The 23,039-nt window shown below is 47.9% G+C and overlaps 1 protein-coding gene across 1 annotated transcript in view; it reads left to right on the top strand.

Annotated features, from left to right (window-relative positions):
- Positions 1-23,039, top strand: part of sardh (sarcosine dehydrogenase) — a 99,427-nt gene that overhangs the window by 72,071 nt on the left and 4,317 nt on the right. The window contains exons 15-16 of the mRNA XM_078226135.1: positions 13,537-13,699; positions 21,437-21,605. Of these exons, the coding sequence (XP_078082261.1) occupies positions 13,537-13,699; positions 21,437-21,605 (332 nt within the window). The remainder of the gene's footprint in view (positions 1-13,536; positions 13,700-21,436; positions 21,606-23,039) is intronic.

Here is a 23,039-nt window from a genome sequence, read left to right as displayed (position 1 = left end):
TATCCCAGAGTGTTGGTGGCTGTAGATATAGTCAGTGCAGTGGTGGTCACCTTCCAAAATCCAACAGATTCTGGAACAGTTCCTGCAGATTGGAAGGAGAGAGAGACAGTTTGACACTAATTTTCAAATCTTCTGTGGCCACAAGAGAGGTGCCAGAGGGAGGACGGCGAACGTCGTACCCTTATTCAAGAAGTCGATAAAAACCAGGAAATTACAGGCAGTGAGTCTAACATCAGTGGTAGGGAAATTATTGGAAATAATTCTGAGGGACAGACTTAGGAGGCAAGGATTAATCAAGGACAGTCAGCATAGCTTTGTCAGGGGGAGATCACGTCTAACAAATGTGAGTGAGTTTTTTGAGGAGGTGGCTCGCAGTGTAGATGAGGGTGGTGCAGTTGATGTAGTCTACATGGAGTTTAGTAAGGCTTTTGGGAGACTGGTCAAGAAGGTAAGAACCCATTGGATCCAAAATGGGCTTAGTGGCAGGAGGCAGAGGGTGATGGTCAAAAGTTGTTTCTGTCACTGGAAGCCTTTGGCCAGTGATGTTCCACAGGGATCAGTGATGGTTCCTTGCTGTTTGTAATCTACATTAATGAGATGGACTAAACCTGGAAAAGTGTAAAGTGATGCATTTTGGGAGGACTAACAAGGTAAGGGAATACACAGTGAATGGTAGGACATTAGGAAGTACAGAGGGATCTTGGGGTGCATGTCCATAGATCCCTGAAGGCAGCAGGACAGGTAGATAAGGCGGTTAAGAAGGCATTCAGGATACACACCCTTATTAGGCGAGGCATAGAATATAAAAGTAGGGAGGTTAGGATGGAGCTGTATAAAACGCTGGAGTATTGTGTGTGGTTCTGGTTGCCTCACTATGGGAAAGATGTGATTGCACTGGAGGGGGTGCAGAGGAGATTCACCAGGATGCTGCCTGGGCTGCAGCGTTCCAGCTCTGAGGAGAGGCTGGTTAGGGCGGGGGTGTTGTTTTCCTTACAGCAGAGGGGGAACCTGATTGAGGTGTACAGAATTGAGGGATAGAGCTGGGTAGATAAGAAAGAACCTTTCCCTGTGGTAGAGTCAGTAACCAGGGGGCAGGTATTTAAGGTAAGGGGCAGGAGATTTAGAGGGGATTTGAGGAAAAGCTTTTTCATTCAGAGGATGGTGAAAATCTGGAACTCACTGTCTGAAAGGGTGGTGGAGAAAGGAACCCTCGCAAAGTTTAAGAAGCACTAGAAACACCATAGTATAAAAGGCTACGGACCAAGTGCTGGAAAGTGGGATTAGAATAGATAGACTCGTGATGGGTGGCGCAGACACGATGGGCTGAAGGGCCTCTTCATGTGCTGCAAAGCTGTTAATGTCTCTAAAATGGGTACTACAGACCTGTCTGACAACAGGAGGGGGAATGCCTGACTCCATTATAAAAGATGTGATAACTGGATACTTAGAAAAATAATAATCTGACTGGATGGAGTTAACATGAGTCCATGAAAGGGAAATCATGCTTGAGAAATCTGTTGGAGTTTATAAGGATGTTCTGGGCAGAATCGTAGAACAGTACAGCACAGAACAGGCCCTTCGGCCCACGATGTTGTGCCGAGCTTTATCTGAAAAAATCAGATAAGTGGAAACAAGTAGATATGTATATTTGGATTCTCAGTAGGCTTTTGATGAAGCTCCTCACAGGAGGTTAATAAATAAAATATAAGCGTGTGGGATTGGACGTAATATTTTGGCATGGATTGAGAATTGGTTAACAATACGACATAGAGTAGGAATGGTGGGGCAGTCCAGAACCAGGGGTCACAGTCTGAGGATTCGGGGTAGACCATTTGGGACGGAGATGAGGAGACATTTCTTCACCCAAAGAGTGGTGAGCCTATGGAATGCATTACCACAGGAAGTAGTTGATGCCAAAACATTGAATGTACTCAAGAGGCGGCTGGATATAGCACTTGGGGCGAATGGGATCAAAGGTTATGGGGAGAAAGCAGGATTAGGCTACTGAGTTGGACAATCAGCCATGATCGTGATGAATGGTGTAGCAGGCTCGAAGGCCGAATGGCCTCCTCCTGCTCCTATCTTCTATGTTTCTATAAACAGGTCATTCTCAGGATGGCAGGCTGTTACTAGTGAGTGTACCGCAAGGGTCTGTGCTGGGGAACCAGCTGTTCACAATCTGTATCAATAATTGGATATGGGGAATAAATGTAATATTTCCAAGTTTGCAGATGACACAAAACTAGGTGGGAATCTGAGTTGTAAGGATTATGCAAATAAATTCAATGGGATTTGTACAGGTTCAGTGAGTGGGTAAGGAAATGGCAGATGGAATATAATGTGGATAAGTGTGAGATATTCGAATTTGGTAGGAGGAATGAAGGTGCAGAGTATGCTTAAATGGTGAGAGATTGAATAGTATTGATGTCCAAGGTGCCCTTGTTCATAAGTCATTAAAAACTAAAATGCAGGTGGAGCAAGCAATGAAGAAGACAAAGGGTATTCTGCCTTTCATCACAAGAGGGTTCCGTAAAGGAGTAAAGGTGGCTTACTGTATATTGATTCGATTTATTATTGTCACATGTATTGGTGTACAGTGAAAAGCATTGTTTTTTGCGCGCTATACAGACAAAGCATACCGTTCATAGAGAAGGAAAGGAGAGAGTGCAGAATGTAGTGTTACAGTCATAGCTAGGGTGTAGAGAAAGATCAACTTAATGCGAGGTAGGTCCATTCAAAAGTCTGACGGCAGCAGGGAAGAAGCTGTTCTTGATTCAGTTGGTACGTGACCTCAGACTTTGTATCCTTTTTCCCGATGGAAGAAGGTGGAAGAGAGAATGTCTGGGGTGCGTGGGGTCCTTAATTATGCTGGCTGCTTTTCCAAGGCAGTGGGCAGTGTCGACAGAGTTAATGGATGGGAGGCTGGTTTGTGTGATGGACTGGGCTTCGTTCACGACCCTTTGTAGTTTGTTGGGGTATTGGACAGAGCAGGAGCCCATACCAAGCTGTGATACAATCAGAAAGAATGCTTTCTGTGGTGCATCTGTAGAAGTTGGTGAGAGTTGTAGCTGACATGCCAAATTTCCTTAGTTTCCTGAGAAATTAAATGCTTTGGTGGGCTTTCTTAACTATAGTGTCCGCATGGAGGGACCAGGATAGGTTATTGGTGATCTGGACACACAAAAATCTGAAGCTCTCGACCATTTCATTCCCGTTGATGTAGACAGGGGCATGTTCTCCTTTCCGCTTCCTGAAGTCGATGACAATCTCCTTTGTTTTGTTGACATTGAGGGAGAGATTATTGTTGCTGCACCAGTTCACCAGATTCTCTATCTCATTCCTGTACTCTGTCTCGTCATTGTTTGAGATCCGACCCACTACGGTGATGTCATCAGTAAATTTGAAAATCGAGTTGGAGGGGAATTTGGCCGCACAGTCATAGGTGTGTAAGGAGTATAGTAGGGGGCTGAGAACAGAGTATTGTGGGGCACTGGTGTTGAGGATGATCGCGGAGGAGGTGTAATTCTATCATTACTGATTGTGGTCTGTGAGTTAGGAAGTTCAGGATCCAGTCGCAGAGGGAGGAGCCGAGCCCCAGGCCATGAAGTTTGGAGATGAGTTTCGTAGGAATAATAGTGTTGAAGGCTGAGCTGTAGTCAATAAATAGGAGTCTGACATAGGTGTCCTTGTTATCTAGGTGTTCCAGGGTTGCGTGCAGGGCCAGAGAGATGGTGTCTGCTGTGGACCTGTTGCGGCGGTAGGCAAACTGTAGTGGATCCAGGCAATCCGGGAGGTTGGAATTGATTCGTGCCATGGCTAACCTTTCGAAGCACTTCATAGTGATGGATGTCAGAACCACCAGACGTTAGTCATTTGTAGGGCCTTGATGAGACTGCAGTAATCTGTACAGTTTTAATCTCCTCCCCTAAAGCAGGATATACTTGCCATAGGGGTGACACGGTGGCACAGTGGTTAGCAGTGCTGCCTCACAGTGACAGGGACCCGGGTTCGATTGCTGGCTTGGTGGAGTTTGCACATTCTCTCCGTGTCTGCGTGGGTTTCCTCTGGGTGCTCTGGTTTCCTCCCACAGTCCAAAAGACATGCTGGTTAGGTGCATTGACCCGAACAGGCGCCGGTGTGTGGTGACTAGGGGAATTTCATAGTAACTTCATTGCAGTGTTAATGTAAGCCTTACTTGTGACTAATAAATAAACTTTAAACTTCAGAGGGAGTGCAACGAAAGTTCATCAGACTGATTCCTGGGGTGGCAGGATTGTTGTATGAGGAGAGATTGAGGACACTGGACCTGTATTATCTAGAGTTTCAAGAATGTGAGGTGATCTCATTGAAACTTACCAAATTCTTAAAGGTGGACAGGGGTAGATGCAAGAAGGATGTTTCTCCTGGCTGGGGGCTTCTAGAACCAGAGACTCAGTCTTAGACTGAGACAGGTCATTTAGAACTGAGATGAGGAGGGTGGTGAATCTTTGAAATTCTCTACCATCACTGAATCCCCCGCTGTCAACATTCTTCGGGTTACCATTGACCAGAAGCGCAACTGGACTCGCCACATAAACACAGTGGCTACAAGAGCAGGTCAGAGGCTGGGAATCCTGTGGCGAGTAACTCACCTCCTGACTCCCCAAAGCCTGTTCATCATCTAAACGCACAAGTCAGGAGTGTGATGGAATGCTCCCCACTTGCCTGGATGGGTGCAGCTCCAACACTCAAGAAGCTTGACACCATCCAGGACAAAGCAGCCCCGCTTGATTGGCACCACATCCACAAACATCCACTCCCTCCACCACCGACGCTCAGTATCAGCAGTGTGTTCTATCTACAAGATGCACTGCAGCAATTCACCAAAGATCCTTAGACAGCACCTTCCAAACCCGCGATCGCTTCCATCTAGAAGGACAAGGGCAGCAGATACCTGAGAACAGCATCATCTGCAAGTACCCCTCCAAGCCACTCACCATCCTGACTTGGAAATATATTGCTGTTCCTTCACGGTCGCTGGGTCAAAATCCTGGAATTCCCTCCCTAACGGCATTGTGGGTCAACCCACAGAACATGGACTGCAGCGATTCAAGAAGGCAGCTCACCACCACCTTCTCAAGGGGCAACTAGGGATGGGCAATAAATGCTGGCCCAGCCAGCGATGCCCATGTCCCACGAATGAATAAAAATAAGACTGTAAAAGTGTCAAGGGAAATGGGGGAGTGCGGGAGTATGGCGTTGAGATAGAGGATCAGCCATGAGGAGATTGAATGGCAGAGCAGGCTCGAAGGGCCAAATGGCCTACTTCGGCCCCAGGTTTCTTTTTCTGTCTTAGCTCAAACTTTAATTATTGGAGAGACTGGAGCAGTGTGATCACAGTCCATGGAACAGAGAAGGTTAAGGGGAGATTTGAGAGTTTTTATGAATGAAATTGATTAAATAATGAGAAACTGGCAGAGGGTCAGTGCTGAGGGAGTGCCGCACTGTCAGAGGGTCAGTACTGAGGGAGTGCCGCACTGTCAGAGGGTCAGTGCTGGGGGAGTGCCGCACTGTCAGAGGGTCAGTGCTGAGGGAGTGCCGCACTGTCAGAGGGTCAGTGCTGAGGGAGTGCCGCACTGTCAGAGGGTCAGTGCTGAGGGAGCGCCGCACCGTCAGAGGGTCAGTACTGAGGGAGTGCCGCACTGTCAGAGGGTCAGTGCTGAGGGAGTACCACACTGTCAGAGGGTCAGTGCTGAGGGAGTGCCACACTGTCAGAGGGTCAGTACTGAGGGAGTGCCACACTGTCAGAGGGTCAGTGCTGAGGGAGTGCCGCACTGTCAGAGGGTCAGTGCTGAGGGAGTGCCGCACTGTCAGAGGGTCAGTACTGAGGGAGTGCCACACTGTCAGAGGGTCAGTGCTGAGGGAGTGCCGCACTGTCAGAGGGTCAGTGCTGAGGGAGTGCCGCACTCTCAGAGGGTCAGTGCTGAGGGAGTGTCGCACTGTCAGAGGGTCAGTACTGAGGGAGTGCCACACTGTCAGAGGGTCAGTGCTGAGGGTTCTGCAGATTGAATGCATTTACAGAAGAACCAGAGGGGAAAATGGGGAGAATTATTTTACACGGTGAGTTGTTGTGATCTGCAAGGTGCTGCCTGAAAGGTCAGTGGAAGCAGATTCAACAGGAACTTTCAAAAGGGGAATTTAATAAATATTTGAAGAGGAAAATCTGTAGGACTTAAGGGAAAGAGCAGATGGAATGGCATTAACTGGATAATTAAAGATGGACGCCACGGAAGCATTGTCTATGGAATCTCTGTGGGTGGAGGTTAGGAACAGGAAGGGGTCGGTAACTTTACTGGGTGTTTTCTATAGGCCGCCCAATAGTAGCAGGGATGTGGAGGAGCAGATTGGGAAGCAGATCCTGGAGAGATGTGATAATAACAGAGTGGTCGTGATGGGAGATTTTAATTTCCAAAATATCGATTGGAATATCCCTAGGGTAAGGGGTTTAGATGGGGGGGAGTTTGTTAGGTGTGTTCAGGAGGGCTTCCTGACACAGTATGTGGATAAGACTACAAGAGGAGAGGCTGTGCTTGATTTGATATTAGAGAATGAACCTGGGCAGGTGTCAGATCTCTCAGTGGGAGAGCATTTTGGGGATAGTGATCATAACTCTATCTCCTTTACATTAGCATTGGAGAGAGATAGGATCAGCCGAGCTAGGAAAGTGTTTATCTGGAGTAAGGGCAACTATGATGCTATTAGGCAGGAAATTAGAGGCATAAATTGGAAGGAGGTTTTCTCAGGGAAATGTACGGAAGAAATGTGGCAAATTTTCAAGGAAAATTTGTCTGGAGCTCTGCACGGCAATGTTCCGGTGCGACCAGTGGTGTTCCGCAGGGCTCTGTACCGGGACCTCTGCTATTTGTGATATCTATAAATGATTTGGAAGAAGGTGTAACTGGTGTTATCAGCAAGTTTGCGGATGACACGAAGATGGCTGGACTTCCACAAAAAACGGGTGGAACTTGAATCACACGGGGACCAATATCCTGGCCGGTAGGTTGGCTAAGGCTACTGGGGAGAATTTAAACTAGATAGGTTGGGGGGAGGGGAGCTAGAAGAGTTGACTAGGATCAAGGAACTAATTGATGGGGGGCAGGATGCAGGGGTAAGGGGAATTACAAAATTAATGGTAGAGGAGAGGGTGCAAGTGAATGAAGGCGGTAATTTAGATAAGGGAGTAGAGGGAGAGGGTGTTCGCGACTCATCAAAGCGGGTCCAGATAAAAGCTGGAATAAGGACACTTTGCCTGAATGCACGAAGCATTCGGAACAAGGTAAATGAGTTGATGGTGCAAATCAGCACAAGTGGGTACGATCTAGTGGCCATTACAGAAACGTGGCTGAAAGGTGACCAGGACTGGGAGATGAATATCCAGGGGTATCAGGCGTTTAAGAAGAATAGACAGGAAGGAAAAGGTGGTGGGGTCGCGCTATTAATAAGAGATAATATCAGGGTAGTACTGAGGGATGACATAGGCTCTGAGGAACAAAACGTGGAATCATTATGGGTAGAGATGAGGAGTAGTAGAGGGAGAAAGACACTAGTAGGTGTGGTATATAGGCCCCCAAATAATAATGTTGAGGTAGGGAGGGCTATAAACAAGCAGATAAGGGATGCGTGTAAAAACGGAACGGCAATAATCATGGGGGACTTCAACATGCACATTGACTGGCAGACTCAAGTCGGTAAGGGTGGAATGGAGGAAGAGTTCTTAGAATGCTGTCGGGATAGTTTCCTTGAACAGCATGTTACGGAACCGACGAGGGAACGAGCTATTTTGGATCTGGTATTGTGTAACGAGGTAGGTAGAATTAAGGATCTTATTGTGAAGGACCCTCTTGGGTCTAGTGACCACAATATGGTCGAATTTCTGATTCAGATGGAAGAGGAGAAAGTTTGGTCCCAAACCAGTGTTCTCTGTTTGAACAGAGGGAAATATGATAGGATGAGGGATGAATTGGCTAAGGTAGACTGGGAGAGCAGGCTGGCAGGTAGGATAGCTGAGGAACAGTGGAGGATTTTTAAGGAGATCCTTTTCAGTTCTCAGCAAAAATATATTCCAGCAAAAAACAAGGATTGTAAGAAAAGGGAGAACCAGCCGTGGATAACGAAGGAAATAAAGGAGAGTATTAAAATAAAAACAGCTGCGTACAGAGTGGCCAAAAATAGTGGAGAAACAAGTGATTGGGAAAAATTTAAGAAACAACAAAGAGAGACTAAGAAAGCGATAAAGAAAGGAAGGATAGACTATGAAGCTAGGCTAGCAATTAATATAAAAAATGATAGTAAAAGTTTTTATAAATATATAAAAAGGAATAGAGTGGCTAGAGTGAATGTTGGACCCTTGGAGGACGAGAGGGGGGAGTTAATAGTGGGAAATGAGGATATGGCTGAGTCTTTAAATAAGTTTTTTGTGTCGGTCTTCACGGTGGAGGACACAAATAGTTTGCCAAATATTCACGATAGAGGGTTGGCAGCAGGAGAAATACTTAATACGATTAATGTTACCAGAGAGGCAGTGCTGGGTAGACTAATGGGACTGAAGGTGGACAAGTCCCCGGGTCCGGATGGAATGCACCCCAGGGTATTGAAAGAAATGTCAGAGGTAATAGTGGATGCGTTAGTGATTATTTATCAAAACTCGTTGCATTCTGGGGTAGTGCCGGTTGATTGGAAAACGGCTAATGTTACGCCGCTGTTTAAAAAAGGAAGGAGACAAAAGGCGGGTAACTATAGGCCGGTCAGCTTAACGTCTGTAGTAGGGAAAATGCTGGAATCCATTATTAAAGAGGAGATAGCAGGGCATCTGGATAGAAATGGTTCGATCAATCAGACGCAGCATGGATTCATGAGGGAAAGTCGTGCTTGACGAACATGTTGGATTTTTATGAGGATGTGACTAGGGCGGTTGATGGAGGAGAACCGGTGGATGCGGTGTTTTTGGATTTCCAAAAGGCGTTTGATAAGGTGCCCCATAAAAGGCTGCTGAAGAAGATTAGGGCACACGGAGTTGGGGGTAGTGTGTTAAAGTGGATTGGGGACTGGCTATCCGACAGGAAGCAAAGAGTCGGAATAAATGGGTGTTTTTCCGGTTGGAGGAAGGTAACTAGTGGCGTGCCGCAGGGATCGGTACTCGGGCCGCAACTGTTTACCATTTATATAGATGATCTGGAGGAGGGGACGGAGTGTAGGGTAACGAAGTTTGCAGACGACACAAAGATAAGTGGAAAAGTGAATCGTGTGGAGGACGGAGAAGATCTGCAGAGAGATTTGGACAGGCTGAGTGAGTGGGCGAGGATATGGCAAATGGAGTATAACGTTGAGAAATGCGAGGTTATACACTTTGGAGGAAATAATAACAAATGGGATTACTATCTCAATGGAAACAAATTAAAACATGCTACCGTGCAAAGGAACCTGGGGGTCCTTGTGCATGAGACGCAAAAGCCCAGTCTGCAGGTACAACAGGTGATCAAGAAGGCAAATGGGATGTTGGCCTATATTGCGAGGGGGATAGAATATAAAAGCAGGGATGTCTTGATGCACCTGTACAGGGCATTGGTGAGGCCGCAGCTGGAATACTGTGTGCAGTATTGGTCCCCTTATATGAGGAAGGATATATTGGCATTGGAGGGAGTGCAGAGAAGGTTCACCAGGTTGATACCGGAGATGTGGGGTTTGGATTATGAGGAGAGGCTGAGGAGATTGGGTTTGTACTCGTTGGAGTTTAGAAGGATGAGGGGGGATCTTATGGAGACTTATAAGATAATGCGGGGGCTGGATAGGGTGGAGGCGGAGAGATTCTTTCCACTTAGTAAGGAAATTAAAACTAGAGGACACAGCCTCAAAATAAAGGGGGGTCGGTTTAAGACAGAGTTGAGGAGGAACTTCTTCTCCCAGAGGGTGGTGAATCTCTGGAATTCTCTGCCCACTGAGGTGGTGGAGGCTACCTCGCTGAATATGTTTAAAGCGCGGATGGATGGATTCCTGATCGGTAAGGGAATTAAGGGTTATGGGGATCAGGCGGGTAAGTGGTACTGATCCACGTCAGATCAGCCATGATCTTATTGAATGGCGGGGCAGGCTCGAGGGGCTAGATGGCCTACTCCTGCTCCTATTTCTTATGTTCTTATGTTCTTATAGCGATGAACATTGTCGGACAATACAGCAGGATATAGATAGGCTGGAACATTGGGCGGAGAAATGGCAGGTGGAGTTTAATCCAGATAAATGCAAAGTGATGCATTTTGGAAGAACTACTGTAGGGGGGAGTTATACAATAAATGGCAGAGCCATCAGGAGTATAGAAACACAGAGGGACCTAGGTGTGCAAGTCCACAAGTCCTTGAAGGTGGCAGCACAGGTGGAGAAGGTAGTGAAGAAGGCATATGGTATGCTTGCCTTTATAGGACGGGGTATAGAGTATAAAAGCTGGAGTCTGATGATGCAGCTGTATAGAACGCTGGTTAGGCCACATTTGGAGTACTGCGTCCAGTTCTGGTCGCCACACTACCAGAAGGACGTGGAGGCTTTAGAGAGAGTGAATCATAGAATCATAGAAACCCTACAGTACAGAAAGAGGCCATTCAGCCCATCGAGTCTGCACCGACCACAATCCCACCCAGGCCCTACCCCCATATCCCGACATATTTACCCACTTTACCTCCAACCTACGTATCTTGGGACACTAAGGGCAATTTTTAGCATGGCCAATCAACCTGACCCACACATCTTTGGACTGTGGGAGGAAACCGGAGCACCTGGAGGAAACCCACGCAGACATTAGGAGAATGTGCAAACTCCACACAGACAGTGACCCAAGCCGGGAATCGATCCCAGGTCCCTGGAGCTGTGAAGCAGCAGCACTAACCACTGTGCTACCGTGCCGCCCCAAGTGCAGAGAAGGTTTACCAGGATGTTGCCTGGTATGGAGGGTCTTAGCTATGAGGAGAGATTGTGTAAACTGGGCTTGTTCTCCCTGGAAACACGGAGAATGAGGGGAGACCTAACAGAGGTGTACAAAATTATGAAGGGTATAAATAGGGTGAACAGTGGGAAGCTTTTTCCCAGGTCGGAGGTGACGATCACGAGGAGTCATGGGCTCAAGGTGAGAGGGGCGAGGTATAACACAGATATCAGAGGATGTTTTTTACACAGAGGGTGGTGGGGGCCTGGAATGCGCTGCCAAGTAGGGTGGTGGAGGCAGACACGCTGGCATAGTTTAAGACCTACCTGGATTGTCACATGAGCAGTCTGGGAATGGAGGGATACAAACGAATGGTCTAGTTGGACCAATGAGTGGCACAGGCTTGGAGGGCCGAAGGGCCTGTTTCCTGTGCTGTACTGTTCTTTGTGGTAGGTTACAGGAACCGTGGTGCACGAAAGCTGTAACGAATTTAGTCAGGAAGAAAAGAAAAGCCTACAAAAGGTTCAGGGAGCTAGATAATGTTAGAAATCTAGAAGAGTATACGACTAGTAGGAAGGAACTAAAGAGGAAAATTAGAAGAGCCAGGAGGGGACATGAGAAGGCCTTGGCAGACAGGATAAAGGAAAACCCCAAGGCATTCTACAAGTATGTGAAGAGCAAGAGGATAAGATGTGAAGGAGTAGGACCTATCAAATGTGACGGTGGGAAAGTCTGTATTGAACCGGTTGAAATAGCAGAGGTACTCAATGTATACTTTGCTTCAGTATTCACAGTGGAAAAGGATCTTGGTAGTTGCAATGCAGACTTGCAGTGGACTGAGAAGATTGAGCATGTGAGCATTAGGAAAGAGGATGTGTTGGAGCTGTTGAAAAGCATCAAGTTAGATAAATCGCCGGGACCGGATGGGATGTACCCCAGGTTACTGTGGGAGGCGAGGGAAGAGATTGCTGATCCTCTGGCGATGATCTTTGCATTGTCAATGGAGACGGGAGAGGTTCTGGAGGATTGGAGAATTGCGGATGTGGTTCCGTTATTCAAGAAAGGGAGAAAAGATAGCCCGGGAAATTATAGACCAGTGAGTCTAACCTCAGTGGTAGGTAAGTTGATGGAGAAGATCCTGAGAGGCAGGATTTATGAACATTTGGAAAGGAATAGTATGATCAGAAGTAGCCAGCACGGCTTTGTCCGAGGCAGATCATGCCTTACGAGTCTGATTGAGTTTTTTGAAGATGTGACTAGACACTTAGATGGGGGAAGAGCAGTAGATGTGGTTTATATGGATTTCAGTAAGGCGTTTGATAAGGTGCCCCATGCAAGGCTTATGGAGAAAGTGAAGGGGCATGGGATACAAGGGGACATTGCCTTGTGGATTCAGAACTGGCTTGCCCACAGAAGGCAAAGAGTGGTTGTAGATGGGTCTTTTTCAGAGTGGAGGTCGGTCACCAGTGGGGTGCCCCAGGGATCTGTTCTGGGACCCTTGCTCTTTGTGATTTTTATAAATGACCTGGATGAGGAAGTGGAAGGATGGGTTGGCAAGTTTGCTGATGACATAAAGGTTGGAGGTGTTGTGGATAGTGTAGAGGGATGTCAGCAGTTGCAACGAGACATAGATAAGATGCAAGACTGGGCGGAGAAGTGGCAGATGGACTTCAACCCAGATAAGTGTGTGGTGGTTCATTTTGGCAGGTCGAATAGGATGGAAGAATATAATATTAAGGGTAAGACGCTTGGCAGTGTGGAATAACAGAGGGATCTTGGGGTCCGGTTCATAGGACACTCAAAGCGGCGTCGCAGGTAGAGGCTGTGGTTAAGAAGGCGTATGGAATACTGGCCTTCATCAATAGAGGAATTGAGTTTAGAAATCGGTAGATAATGCTGCAGCTGTATAGGACCCTGGTCAGACCCCACCTGGAGTACTGTGCCCAGTTCTGGTCGCCTCATTACAGAAAGGATGTGGAAGCCATAGAACGGGTGCAGATGAGATTTACGAGGATGTTGCCGGGATTAAGTGGTATGCCTTATGAGGATAGGTTGAGAGAGCTAGGTCTTTTCTCCTTGGAGAGGCGAAGGATGAGAGGTGACCTGATAGAGGTGTATAAGATGTTGAGAGGTATTGATAGTGGATTCTCAGGCTTTTAACCAGGGCTGAAATGGTTGTCACGAGAGGCCACAGGTTTAGGGTGCTGGGGAGTAGGTATAGAGGAGATGTTAGGGGTAGGTTTTTCACTCAGGGCGGTGGGTGCGTGGAATCGGCTGCCGGTAGTGGTGGTGGAAACTGATTCGATTGAGTCTTTTAAGAGACGTTTGGATAGGTTCATGGAGGTTAGTAAGATAGAGGGTTATAGATGAGCCTAGAAGGTAAGGAAACTGTTCGGCGCAACTTGTGGGCCGAAGGGCCTTTTTGTGCTGTAGCTTTTCTGTGTTCTATGTACTCTTTCAAAGGGCCAGCACAGGCACAATGGGTCAAATGGCCTTCTTTTGTGCTGTCTCATTCTTGGATTCCGACTCCCCCCTCGCTCCGCGGACTCTCTGGGAATGCTCATTAATCCAACTTTCTGGTTTGCAAGGTGCGCGCTATGAGACTCTCGTTTGTTGGTGAACTGGGCTGGGAGCTGCATGTGCCTCGGGAATCCTGTGTAGATGTACATCGTGCCGTGATGCAGTCTGGGGCCAAGATTGGAATCGCCAATGCTGGCTACAGAGCCATTGATTCTCTCAGCATTGAAAAAGGTAAAAGCTGCTCGCATGCACCGTGTGACCCCACCCCCCCCCTCAGTGACCCAAACAATAATCAGCCGTCTGTCTGGAACCATCACCTATGCCCGCTCTCTCACCTGGATGAAACCACTTGCTGTTCCCACTCAAATTCTCTGATTCTGTTTCCAGTAGCTGCAGATTTTTATTTTATATCATGAGAGGTTCATTCATCAATATCATCATCATCATTGTGCGCTCGCCCTGAAGGCAGCTCCTTGGCACAAAGCACTTCCATGTCTCCCTATCCTGGTCCAGTCTTTCAATTCTCCAAAACTCTTTCTAATCAGAATTGGATTAAAGGGAACAGGTGGGGAGGTGGATTTGAGGCCGGGGAGAGATCAGCCGTGATTGAGTGGCGGAGCAGGTTCGATGAGCTGAATTGCCAACTTCTGCTCCTAATTCCTATCTTCCAATCGTTTCCTTCCATCCAGCATTGATATTCACTTCCTTCCTCTATTTTTCCTGGAAAATTTCCCTCCATAATATCCGTATCTTACACGTTTCATTTCTCCTGAGCTTCCTCCACCCAGATTCACTCGGTCACATCCTGAAATTCTCTTTGCTGGTTTTCTCAGTATTCGAGCTGATCTTCTCCATTCTCCTCCAGACTCACTTTTCAAAGTTATTTAACAAGCTGCTCTCCTTCTGCCCAATTCAAATCTCACATCGAAACCAAACTATTCAAAGTCACCGTTGTAGTGACTGAGCTGCGAGGAGTGCACTAGAACAAAGAACAATACAGCACAGGAACAGGCCCTTCGGCCCTCCAAGCCCGCGCCGCTCATGTGCCCAACTAGACCATTCGTTTGTATCCCTCTATTCCAGTCTGTTCATGTGGCTATCTAGATAAGTCTTAAACGATCCCAGTGTGTCCGCCTCAATCACCTTGCTTGGCAGCGCATTCCAGGCCCCCACCACCCTCTGTGTAAAATACGTCCCCCTGACATCTGTGTTGAACCTTGCCCCCCTCACCTTGAACCTGTGTCCCCTTGTGTTCGTCACCTCCGACCTGGGAAAAAGCTTCCCACTGTTCACCCTATCTATGCCCTTCATCATTTTATACACCTCTATTAGGTCGCCCCTCATCCTCCGTCTTTCCAGGGAGAACAAGCCCAGTTTACCCAATCTCTCTGGACTTGCGGATAGCGAAGAACATTGTCGGGCAATACAGCAGGATATAGATAGGCTGGAAAATTGGGCGGAGAGGTGGCAGATGGAGTTTAATCCGGATAAATGCGAAGTGATGCATTTTGGAAGAAATAATGTAGGGAGGAGTTATACAATAAATGGCAGAGTCATCAGGAGTATAGAAACACAGAGGGACCTAGGTGTGCAAGTCCACAAATCCTTGAAGGTGGCAACACAGGTGGAGAAGGTGGTGAAGAAGGCATATGGTATGCTTGCCTTTATAGGACGGGGTATAGAGTATAAAAGCTGGAGTCTGATGATGCAGCTGTATAGAACGCTGGTTAGGCCACATTTGGAGTACTGCGTCCAGTTCTGGTCGCCGCACTACCAGAAGGACGTGGAGGCGTTAGAGAGAGTGCAGAGAAGGTTTACCAGGATGTTGCCTGGTATGGAGGGTCTTAGCTAATGGGTAGCAAATACCATAAGGTTTCGGAGCACTGCTCCTTCGTCAGATGGAGTGGATATCTGCTCTCAAACATATCAGTTACCCCCACAGCTTTCCCCCTGATCTTGCAGAATCTCACTAGCTGTTCTGTCTGGAGACAATACACATCTCTTTAACCTGTGTTGAATGCTCCCTCCACCCACATTATCTGTACCTTTAAGACCTGGTTGGCTGGAGAGTTTCGCATTCTAATCAGTATTCTGTAACTTGATTTCTGTGTCTGTGCCCTGTTTGAGAGCAGATTTCCACTCCATCTGACGAAGGAGCAGTGCTCCGAAACCTTATGGTATTTGCTACCCACATTTGGAGTACTGCGTCCAGTTCTGGTCGCCGCACTACCAGAAGGACGTGGAGGCGTTAGAGAGAGTGCAGGGAAGGTTTACCAGGATGTTGCCTGGTATGGAGGGTCTTAGCTATGAGGAGAGATTGGGTAAACTGGGCTTGTTCTCCCTGGAAAGACGGAGAATGAGGGGAGATCTAATAGAGGTGTACAAGATTATGAAGGGGATAGATAGGGTGAACGGTGGGAAGCTTTTTCCCAGATCAGAAGTGACGTTCACGAGGGGTCACAGGCTCAAGGTGAGGGGGGCGAAGTATAACTCAGATATTAGAGGGATGTTTTTTACACAGAGGGTGGTGGGGGCCTGGAATGCGCTGCCAAGTAGGGTGGTGGAGGCAGGCACGCTGACATCGTTTAAGACTTACGTGGATAGTCACATGAGCAGCCTGGGAATGGAGGGATACAAACGATTGGTCTAGTTGGACCAATGAGCGGCACAGGCTTGGAGGGCCGAAGGGCCTGTTTCCTGTGCTGTACTGTTCTTTGTTCTCTCCTCAGAGTGCTGCACTGTCAGAGGGTCAGTTCTGAGGGAGTGCCGCACTGTCAGGGGGTCCGTGCTGAGTGTGATGACTTGTATGCTGGAGAAACCCTGTATTTGCTTTTGTGTGATGTCCCTTTAAAATTGAATTGGTTGGGGAGTTATCTGAAAGGGGGTTAATTGGTTTCCTGATGATGACATTATTAGGTTCTGGAAATTGCATCCCTATGTGACTTTGAGGTTGTCATAGGGAATGAACAGCTAAGAAGCAAAGGATAAATCGGAAGCTAATTGCAGTGAGGTTGTGTTTTCCATTTGACAGTTCAGACACATCTGAGAGTTTGTGTTTAGAAGAAAGAAACAAGGTTGTCTCTGAATGGAACAGTTTTCCATTTGACTGTCTTCAAACAGATCCTGGTGTTGGAGCAGGTCCCTGAGGATAGAACTGAGACTGTGTTACTGTTCCTGTTATCCAGTTGAAAGAACAGAGAGCAGCAGATAAGAAAGATGATGGATCCAGGACTGGGCATGATTCATTGCTGCCGCTGCTGTTTCAGAGCCAGATCATGTAAAGGGATCAGAGAAAGGAGCCTCTGGGGGTTCTGTGCCACCAGGACTATTGTGATCCAATTGAGAGAGGGTCAGGGGTCTGCAGATGTATGTCTGGGTGAATGTGACTCAAGGGTGAAAGGATTTGATGAGAATTGATAGAACGGACAGGGTGAAGGCTGAGTTGGAAGAACTCGGAGATTGTGGCCGTATATTTGTGCAGGGAAGCGAGTGCTTGTAACTACATGAGACATCTTTCTGTTGTATCGACTATTTAAAGTGAATTTAATCTTTCTTTAAGAAATATCCTTTGCCAGTGAGTGAATGTGTGAATTGCAGGCAGTTCTCAACTTTACCATGTTCAGGTAATGGCGAACACGATGTTTATATATTGACATCCTGTTTTGGCTTTTCAGATCTTATTTGGAGTTTGTGATTCCAAGCCAGTGAATCCCCTTCACCAACGCTTATGTTCCTTTATATTCTACCTTTCACTACCCCAGGACAGCAAAAAGATCTCATAAATTTTAACATTTTAACAAAATCTCCAGTTTAAAACAAACTGACTCAGTAGAAACTGCTGGGTCAGACATGTGTTCCCCAACAAGTTTCAGTTTCCTGACCACTGTAGCAAATTTACAAACCAACAAAAGGGGTGACTCGAACTCTCAGTTCATGGTGTGTCACAGCCACAAGTGGATGGAAAGGGACTGCCGTCTGAATCAAGCCAATTCCATCACTCACAGGTACACTGTTCAGTGACAACAGGGTAATGGGCCTTGATTCAGGAACCAATCCCCCATTCTGAACATTGTCCAATGGCAAAATCGACTCTCTGAGTTACGATGTTTCAACTTACGACATGGTTTTCACAAACTAATTCGGATGTTGAGGTCAGGGATGGGTGTGTGAATGCTCCAGAGAATGTCAATATATCGAAGCAGGAAGTGCTGCATATCCTAAATTGCATTCAGCTGGACAAGTCCCCGGGACCGGATGGGATCGATCCCAGGTTACTGCGGGAGGCAAGGGGAGAAATAGTTGGAGCCTTAACAGATATCTTCACATCCTCTTTGACCACAGGCGATGTTCCAGAGGACTGGAGAATAGCCAATGTTATTCCCTTGTTTAAGAAAGGAAGCAGGGATAATTCAGGAAACTATAGGCTGGTGAGACTGACGTCATTGGTGGGGAAGCTTTTGGAGAAGATACTGAGGGACAGGATCGATGCACATTTGAAAGAAAATGGACTAGTTAGTGACAGGCAGCGTGGTTTTGTATGGGGAAGGTCATGTCTCACCAACTTGATTGAGTTTTTTGAAGAGGTGACAAAGATAATTGATGAGGGAAGGGCTGTGGATGTAGTTTATATGGACTTTAGTAAAGCGTTTGACAAGGTCCCACATAGCAGTCTGGTACAAAAACTGAAATCACATGGGATTCGGAGTGGGCTGGCTAGATGGATACAGAACTGGCTTGGTTATAGAATAAGAGTTTTAACAACACCAGGTTAAAGTCCAACAGGTTTATTTGGTAGCAAATGCCATTCGCTTTCGGAGCGCTGCTCCTTCGTCAGATGGACTTTAACCTTGTGTTGTTAAAACTCTTACTGTGTTTACCCCAGTCCAACACCGGCATCTCCACATCTTGGTTATAGAAGACAGAGAGTAGCGGTGGAAGGGTGTTTTTCAGAATGGAGATCTGTAGCTAGTGGTGTTCCACAGGGATCAGCGCTGGGACCTCTGTTGTTTGTAGTATATATAAATGATCTGGAGGAAAATGCGGAGGGTCTGATTAGTAAGTTTGCGGATGGCACGAAGATTGGTGGAGTTGCTGATAGTGCCGGGGATTGTCAGAGGATACACCAGGATATAGATAGATTGGAGAGTATCCAGACTGTCAGAAGGTCAGTACTGAGGGAGTGCCGCACTGTCAGAGGGTCAGTACTGAGGGAGTGCCGCACTGTCAGAGGGTCAGTACTGAGGGAGTGCCGCACTGTCAGAGGGTCAGTGCTGAGTGAGTGCCGCACTGTCAGAGGGTGAGTGCTGAGGGAGTGCCGCACTGTCAGAGGGTCAGTGCTGAGGGAGTGCCGCACTGTCAGAGGGTCAGTGCTGAGGGAGTGCTGCACTGTCTGAGGGTCAGTACTGAGGGAGCGCTGCACTGTCAGAGGGTCAGTACTGAGGGAGTGCCGCACTGTCAGAGGGTCAGTACTGAGGGAGTGCCGCACAGTCAGACGGTCACTGTTGAGCGAGTGCTGTATTGCCAGAGGGTCACTGCTGAGGGGGTGCCGCACTGTCAGAGGGTCAGTGCTGAGGGAGTGCCACACTGTCAGAGGGTCAGTACTGCACTGTCAGAGGTCCAGTACTGAGGGTGTGCCGCACTGTCAGAGGGTCAGTGCTGAGGGAGTGCCGTACTGTCAGAAGGTCAGTGCTGAGGGAATGCCCCATTTTCAAAGGGTCAGTACTGAGGGAGTGCCACACTGTCAGAGGGTCAGTACTGAGGGAGTGCCACACTGTCAGAGGGTCAGTACTGAGGGAGTGCTGCTGTATTAGTGGTCCTGTTCGGTCAGATGACGTTTGAAACCATGGCCCTACCTTTACTCTCAGGTATATATAAACGATTTATTGGTGATATTGTGCACAGGAACAGGGCTTCTTCTCAATATTTGGCTGTCAGACATTCCCAATTGCAGAGTATCTGGCCAATATCACTTTGCTGTTTGCTGGGAATTGCTGACCGGAAATTAATCGATATTTTTCCTACATTGCAATCCAGACTAAATAAACCTGATTGGCTGTGAAGCACTGACATCCTGTCCTTGTGAAAAACGTGATATAAATGGGAGGTTTTTAGAACAAAGAACAATACAGCACAGGAACAGGCCCTTCGGCCCTCCAAGCTCGCGCCGCTCCCCGGTCCAAACTAGACCATTCTTTTGTATCCCTCCATTCCCACTCCGTTCATATGGCTATCTAGATAAGTCTTAAACGTTCCCAGTGTATCCGCCTCCACCACCTTGCCCGGCAGCGCATTCCAGGCCCCCACTACCCTCTGTGTAAAATACGTCCTTCTGATATCCGTGTTAAACCTCACCCCCATACCTTGAACCTATGACCCCTCGTGAACGTCACCACCGACCTGGGGAAAAGCTTCCCACCGTTCACCCTATCTATGCCTTTCATAATTTTATACACCTCTATTAGGTCACCCCTCATCCTCCGTCTTTCCAGGGAGAACAACCCCAGTTTACCCAATCTCTCCTCATAACTAAGCCCCTCCATACCAGGTAACATCCTGGTAAACCTCCTCTGTACTCTCTCCAAAGCCTCCACGTCCTTCTGGTAGTGTGGCGACCAGAACTGGGCGCAATATTCCAAATGCGGCCGAACCAACGTTCTATACATCTGCAACATCAGACCCCAACTTTTATACTCTATGCCCCGTCCTATAAAGGCAAGCATGCCATATGCCTTCTTCACTACCTTCTCCACCTGTGACTTTAGTTCATCTTGGCACTGAATAATTCACAGAGTTAGTGCAGACAGGATGGGCTGAATGTCTGCAAGAATTCTGTGATTTTGTTAAATCCATTCTTGTATTTGAATGAACCGGAACATTTACTTTGGATGAGGGTTGAGGTTTCTCCAGTTTATGCCCCAAGCTCTGTCTGTGTTAAATGTGCGAGCGCCTCTCTGTAATGTGGGAGAGTCTGTCTGTAATGTGGGAGCGCCTCTCTGTAATGTGGGAGAGTCTGTCTGTAATGTGGGAGCGCCTCTCTGTAATGTGGGAGAGTCGCTCTGTAATGTGGGAGAGTCTGTCTGTAATGTGGGAGAGTCTGTCTGTAATGTGGGAGAGTCTGTCTGTAATGTGGGAGAGTCTGTCTGTAATGTGGGAGAGTCTGTCTGTAATGTGGGAGCGCCTCTCTGTAATGTGGGAGAGTCGCTCTGTAATGTGGGAGAGTCTGTCTGTAATGTGGGAGAGTCTGTCTAATGTGGGAGAGTCTCTCTGTAATGTGGGAGAGTCTGTCTGTAATGTGGGAGAGTCTGTCTGTAATGTGGGAGAGTCTGTCTGTAATGTGGGAGAGTCTGTCTGTAATGTGGGAGAGTCTGTCTAATGTGGGAGAGTCTCTCTGTAATGTGGGAGAGTCTGTCTGTAATGTGGGAGAGTCTGTCTGTAATGTGGGAGAGTCTGTCTGTAATGTGGGAGAGTCTGTCTGTAATGTGGGAGAGTCTGTCTGTAATGTGGGAGAGTCTGTCTAATGTGGGAGAGTCTCTCTGTAATGTGGGAGAGTCTGTCTGTAATGTGGGAGAGTCTGTCTGTAATGTGGGAGAGTCTGTCTAATGTGGGAGAGTCTCTCTGTAATGTGGGAGAGTCTGTCTGTAATGTGGGAGAGTCTGTCTAATGTGGGAGAGTCTCTCTGTAATGTGGGAGAGTCTGTCTGTAATGTGGGAGAGTCTGTCTGTAATGTGGGAGCGCCTCTCTGTAATGTGGGAGAGTCTGTCTGTAATGTGGGAGAGTCTGTCTGTAATGTGGGAGAGTCTGTCTGTAATGTGGGAGAGTCTGTCTGTAAAGTGGGAGAGTCTGTCTGTAATGTGGGAGCGCCTCTCTGTAATGTGGGAGAGTCTGTCTGTAATGGCCAGTATTGGCAGGATGGAGAATTTCAGGACTGAGAGAAGCTCCCAAGCTAGTTTGATGTGGTTTGTGTTGTAGGTTACAGACACTGGCACGCTGACCTTCGCTCTGACGACACCCCACTCGAAGCTGGCCTTGCCTTCACTTGCAAGCTGAAGTCCCAGATCCCGTTTCTTGGTCGCGAGGCGTTGGAAAAGCAGAAAGCAGAGGGTCTGTTCAAACGACTGCTCTGTTTCACCATTGATGAGTGAGTCTTTGTGAATTGTCTCTGAACCGGGCTTACAAACTCTGCAACAGATTTATCTGAATGTTGCAAAATCTTCCAAATCAATCTTTCGATGTAGAGTCAAGTATTATTTTAAATTAATTTCCATTAAAACTTTCAAAGGAGGTTATAGCAAAGCACTTAGAAAATCTTAATGCAATCAGGTAGAGTCAACATAGAAAAGGGAAATCATATTTGACTAATTTATTAGAATTCTTTCAGTAAGTATCACGCAACATGGATAAAAGGGAACCTATCAATGTGGTGTACTTGGATTTCCAGGAGGCATTTAAGATGCCACATCAAAGATTAGTACACCAAATAAGAGCTCTTAGTGTCGGGGTAATTTATTGGCAAGGTGAGAGGATTGGGTAGCTAACAGGGAGGTGGAGTAATTGGGTCACTTCTGGATTAACAAACTGTTACAAGTGGAGTATGACTGGAATGGTTGTTGGACCTCCATCGATTCAGGATCTGATGATGAAGGGATGGAAGGTAGCGTTGCTAAATTTGCTGATGACACAAAGTGAGGTTGGAAAGTAGAGTCCGCAAAGGCAAATGGACAGATTCAGTGACTGGGTAAAAACTGGGCAGATGGAGTAGAATGTGGGAAAATGTCTTTATCCATTGCAAGCAGTGGCTGCAGTTTACAATTAACAGCTCCCGTCTAAAACAGAGATGAGGAGATTTTCTTTTCCTCTGAGGTTGTTAGTTTGTGGAATTCCCTCCTCCAAGAGAGCAGTGTGGGGGTTGTGGGTGCAGTGTGGGGGGCGGGGGTGGGGGTTACAGTGTGGGGGGGTGCAGTGTGGGGTGTGGGTGCAGTGTGGGGGGCGGGGGTGGGGGTTACAGTGTGGGGGGGTGCAGTGTGGGGTGTGGGTGCAGTGTGGGGGGCGGGGGTGGGGGTTACAGTGTGGGGGGGTGCAATGTGGGGTGTGGGTGCAGTGTGGGGGGCGGGGGTGGGGGTTGCAGTGTGGGGGACGGGGGTGGGGGTTACAGTGTGGGGGGGTGCAGTGTGGGTGCAGTGTGGGATGGGGTGCAGTTTGGGGGGGTTGCAGTGTGGGGGGGTGCAGTGTGGGGGTTGTGGGTGCAGTGTGGGGGGCGGGGGTGGGGGTTACAGTGTGGGGGGGTGCAGTGTGGGGGTTGTGGGTGCAGTGTGGGGGGCGGGGGTGGGGGTTACAGTGTGGGGGGGTGCAGTGTGGGGTGTGGGTGCAGTGTGGGGGGCGGGGGTGGGGGTTGCAGTGTGGGGGACGGGGGTGGGGGTTACAGTGTGGGGGGGTGCAGTGTGGGTGCAGTGTGGGATGGGGTGCAGTTTGGGGGGGTTGCAGTGTGGGGGGGTGCAGTGTGGGAGTGGGGGTGCAGTGTGGGGGTGTGGGTGCAGTGTGGGGTGGGGTGCAGTACAGGGGTGCAGTGTGTGGG

This window comes from Mustelus asterias, chromosome 13 (assembly GCF_964213995.1).
Source record: "Mustelus asterias chromosome 13, sMusAst1.hap1.1, whole genome shotgun sequence".
Taxonomy (NCBI): Eukaryota; Metazoa; Chordata; class Chondrichthyes; order Carcharhiniformes; family Triakidae; genus Mustelus; species Mustelus asterias.
This window is presented reverse-complemented; position numbering and strand designations above follow the sequence as displayed.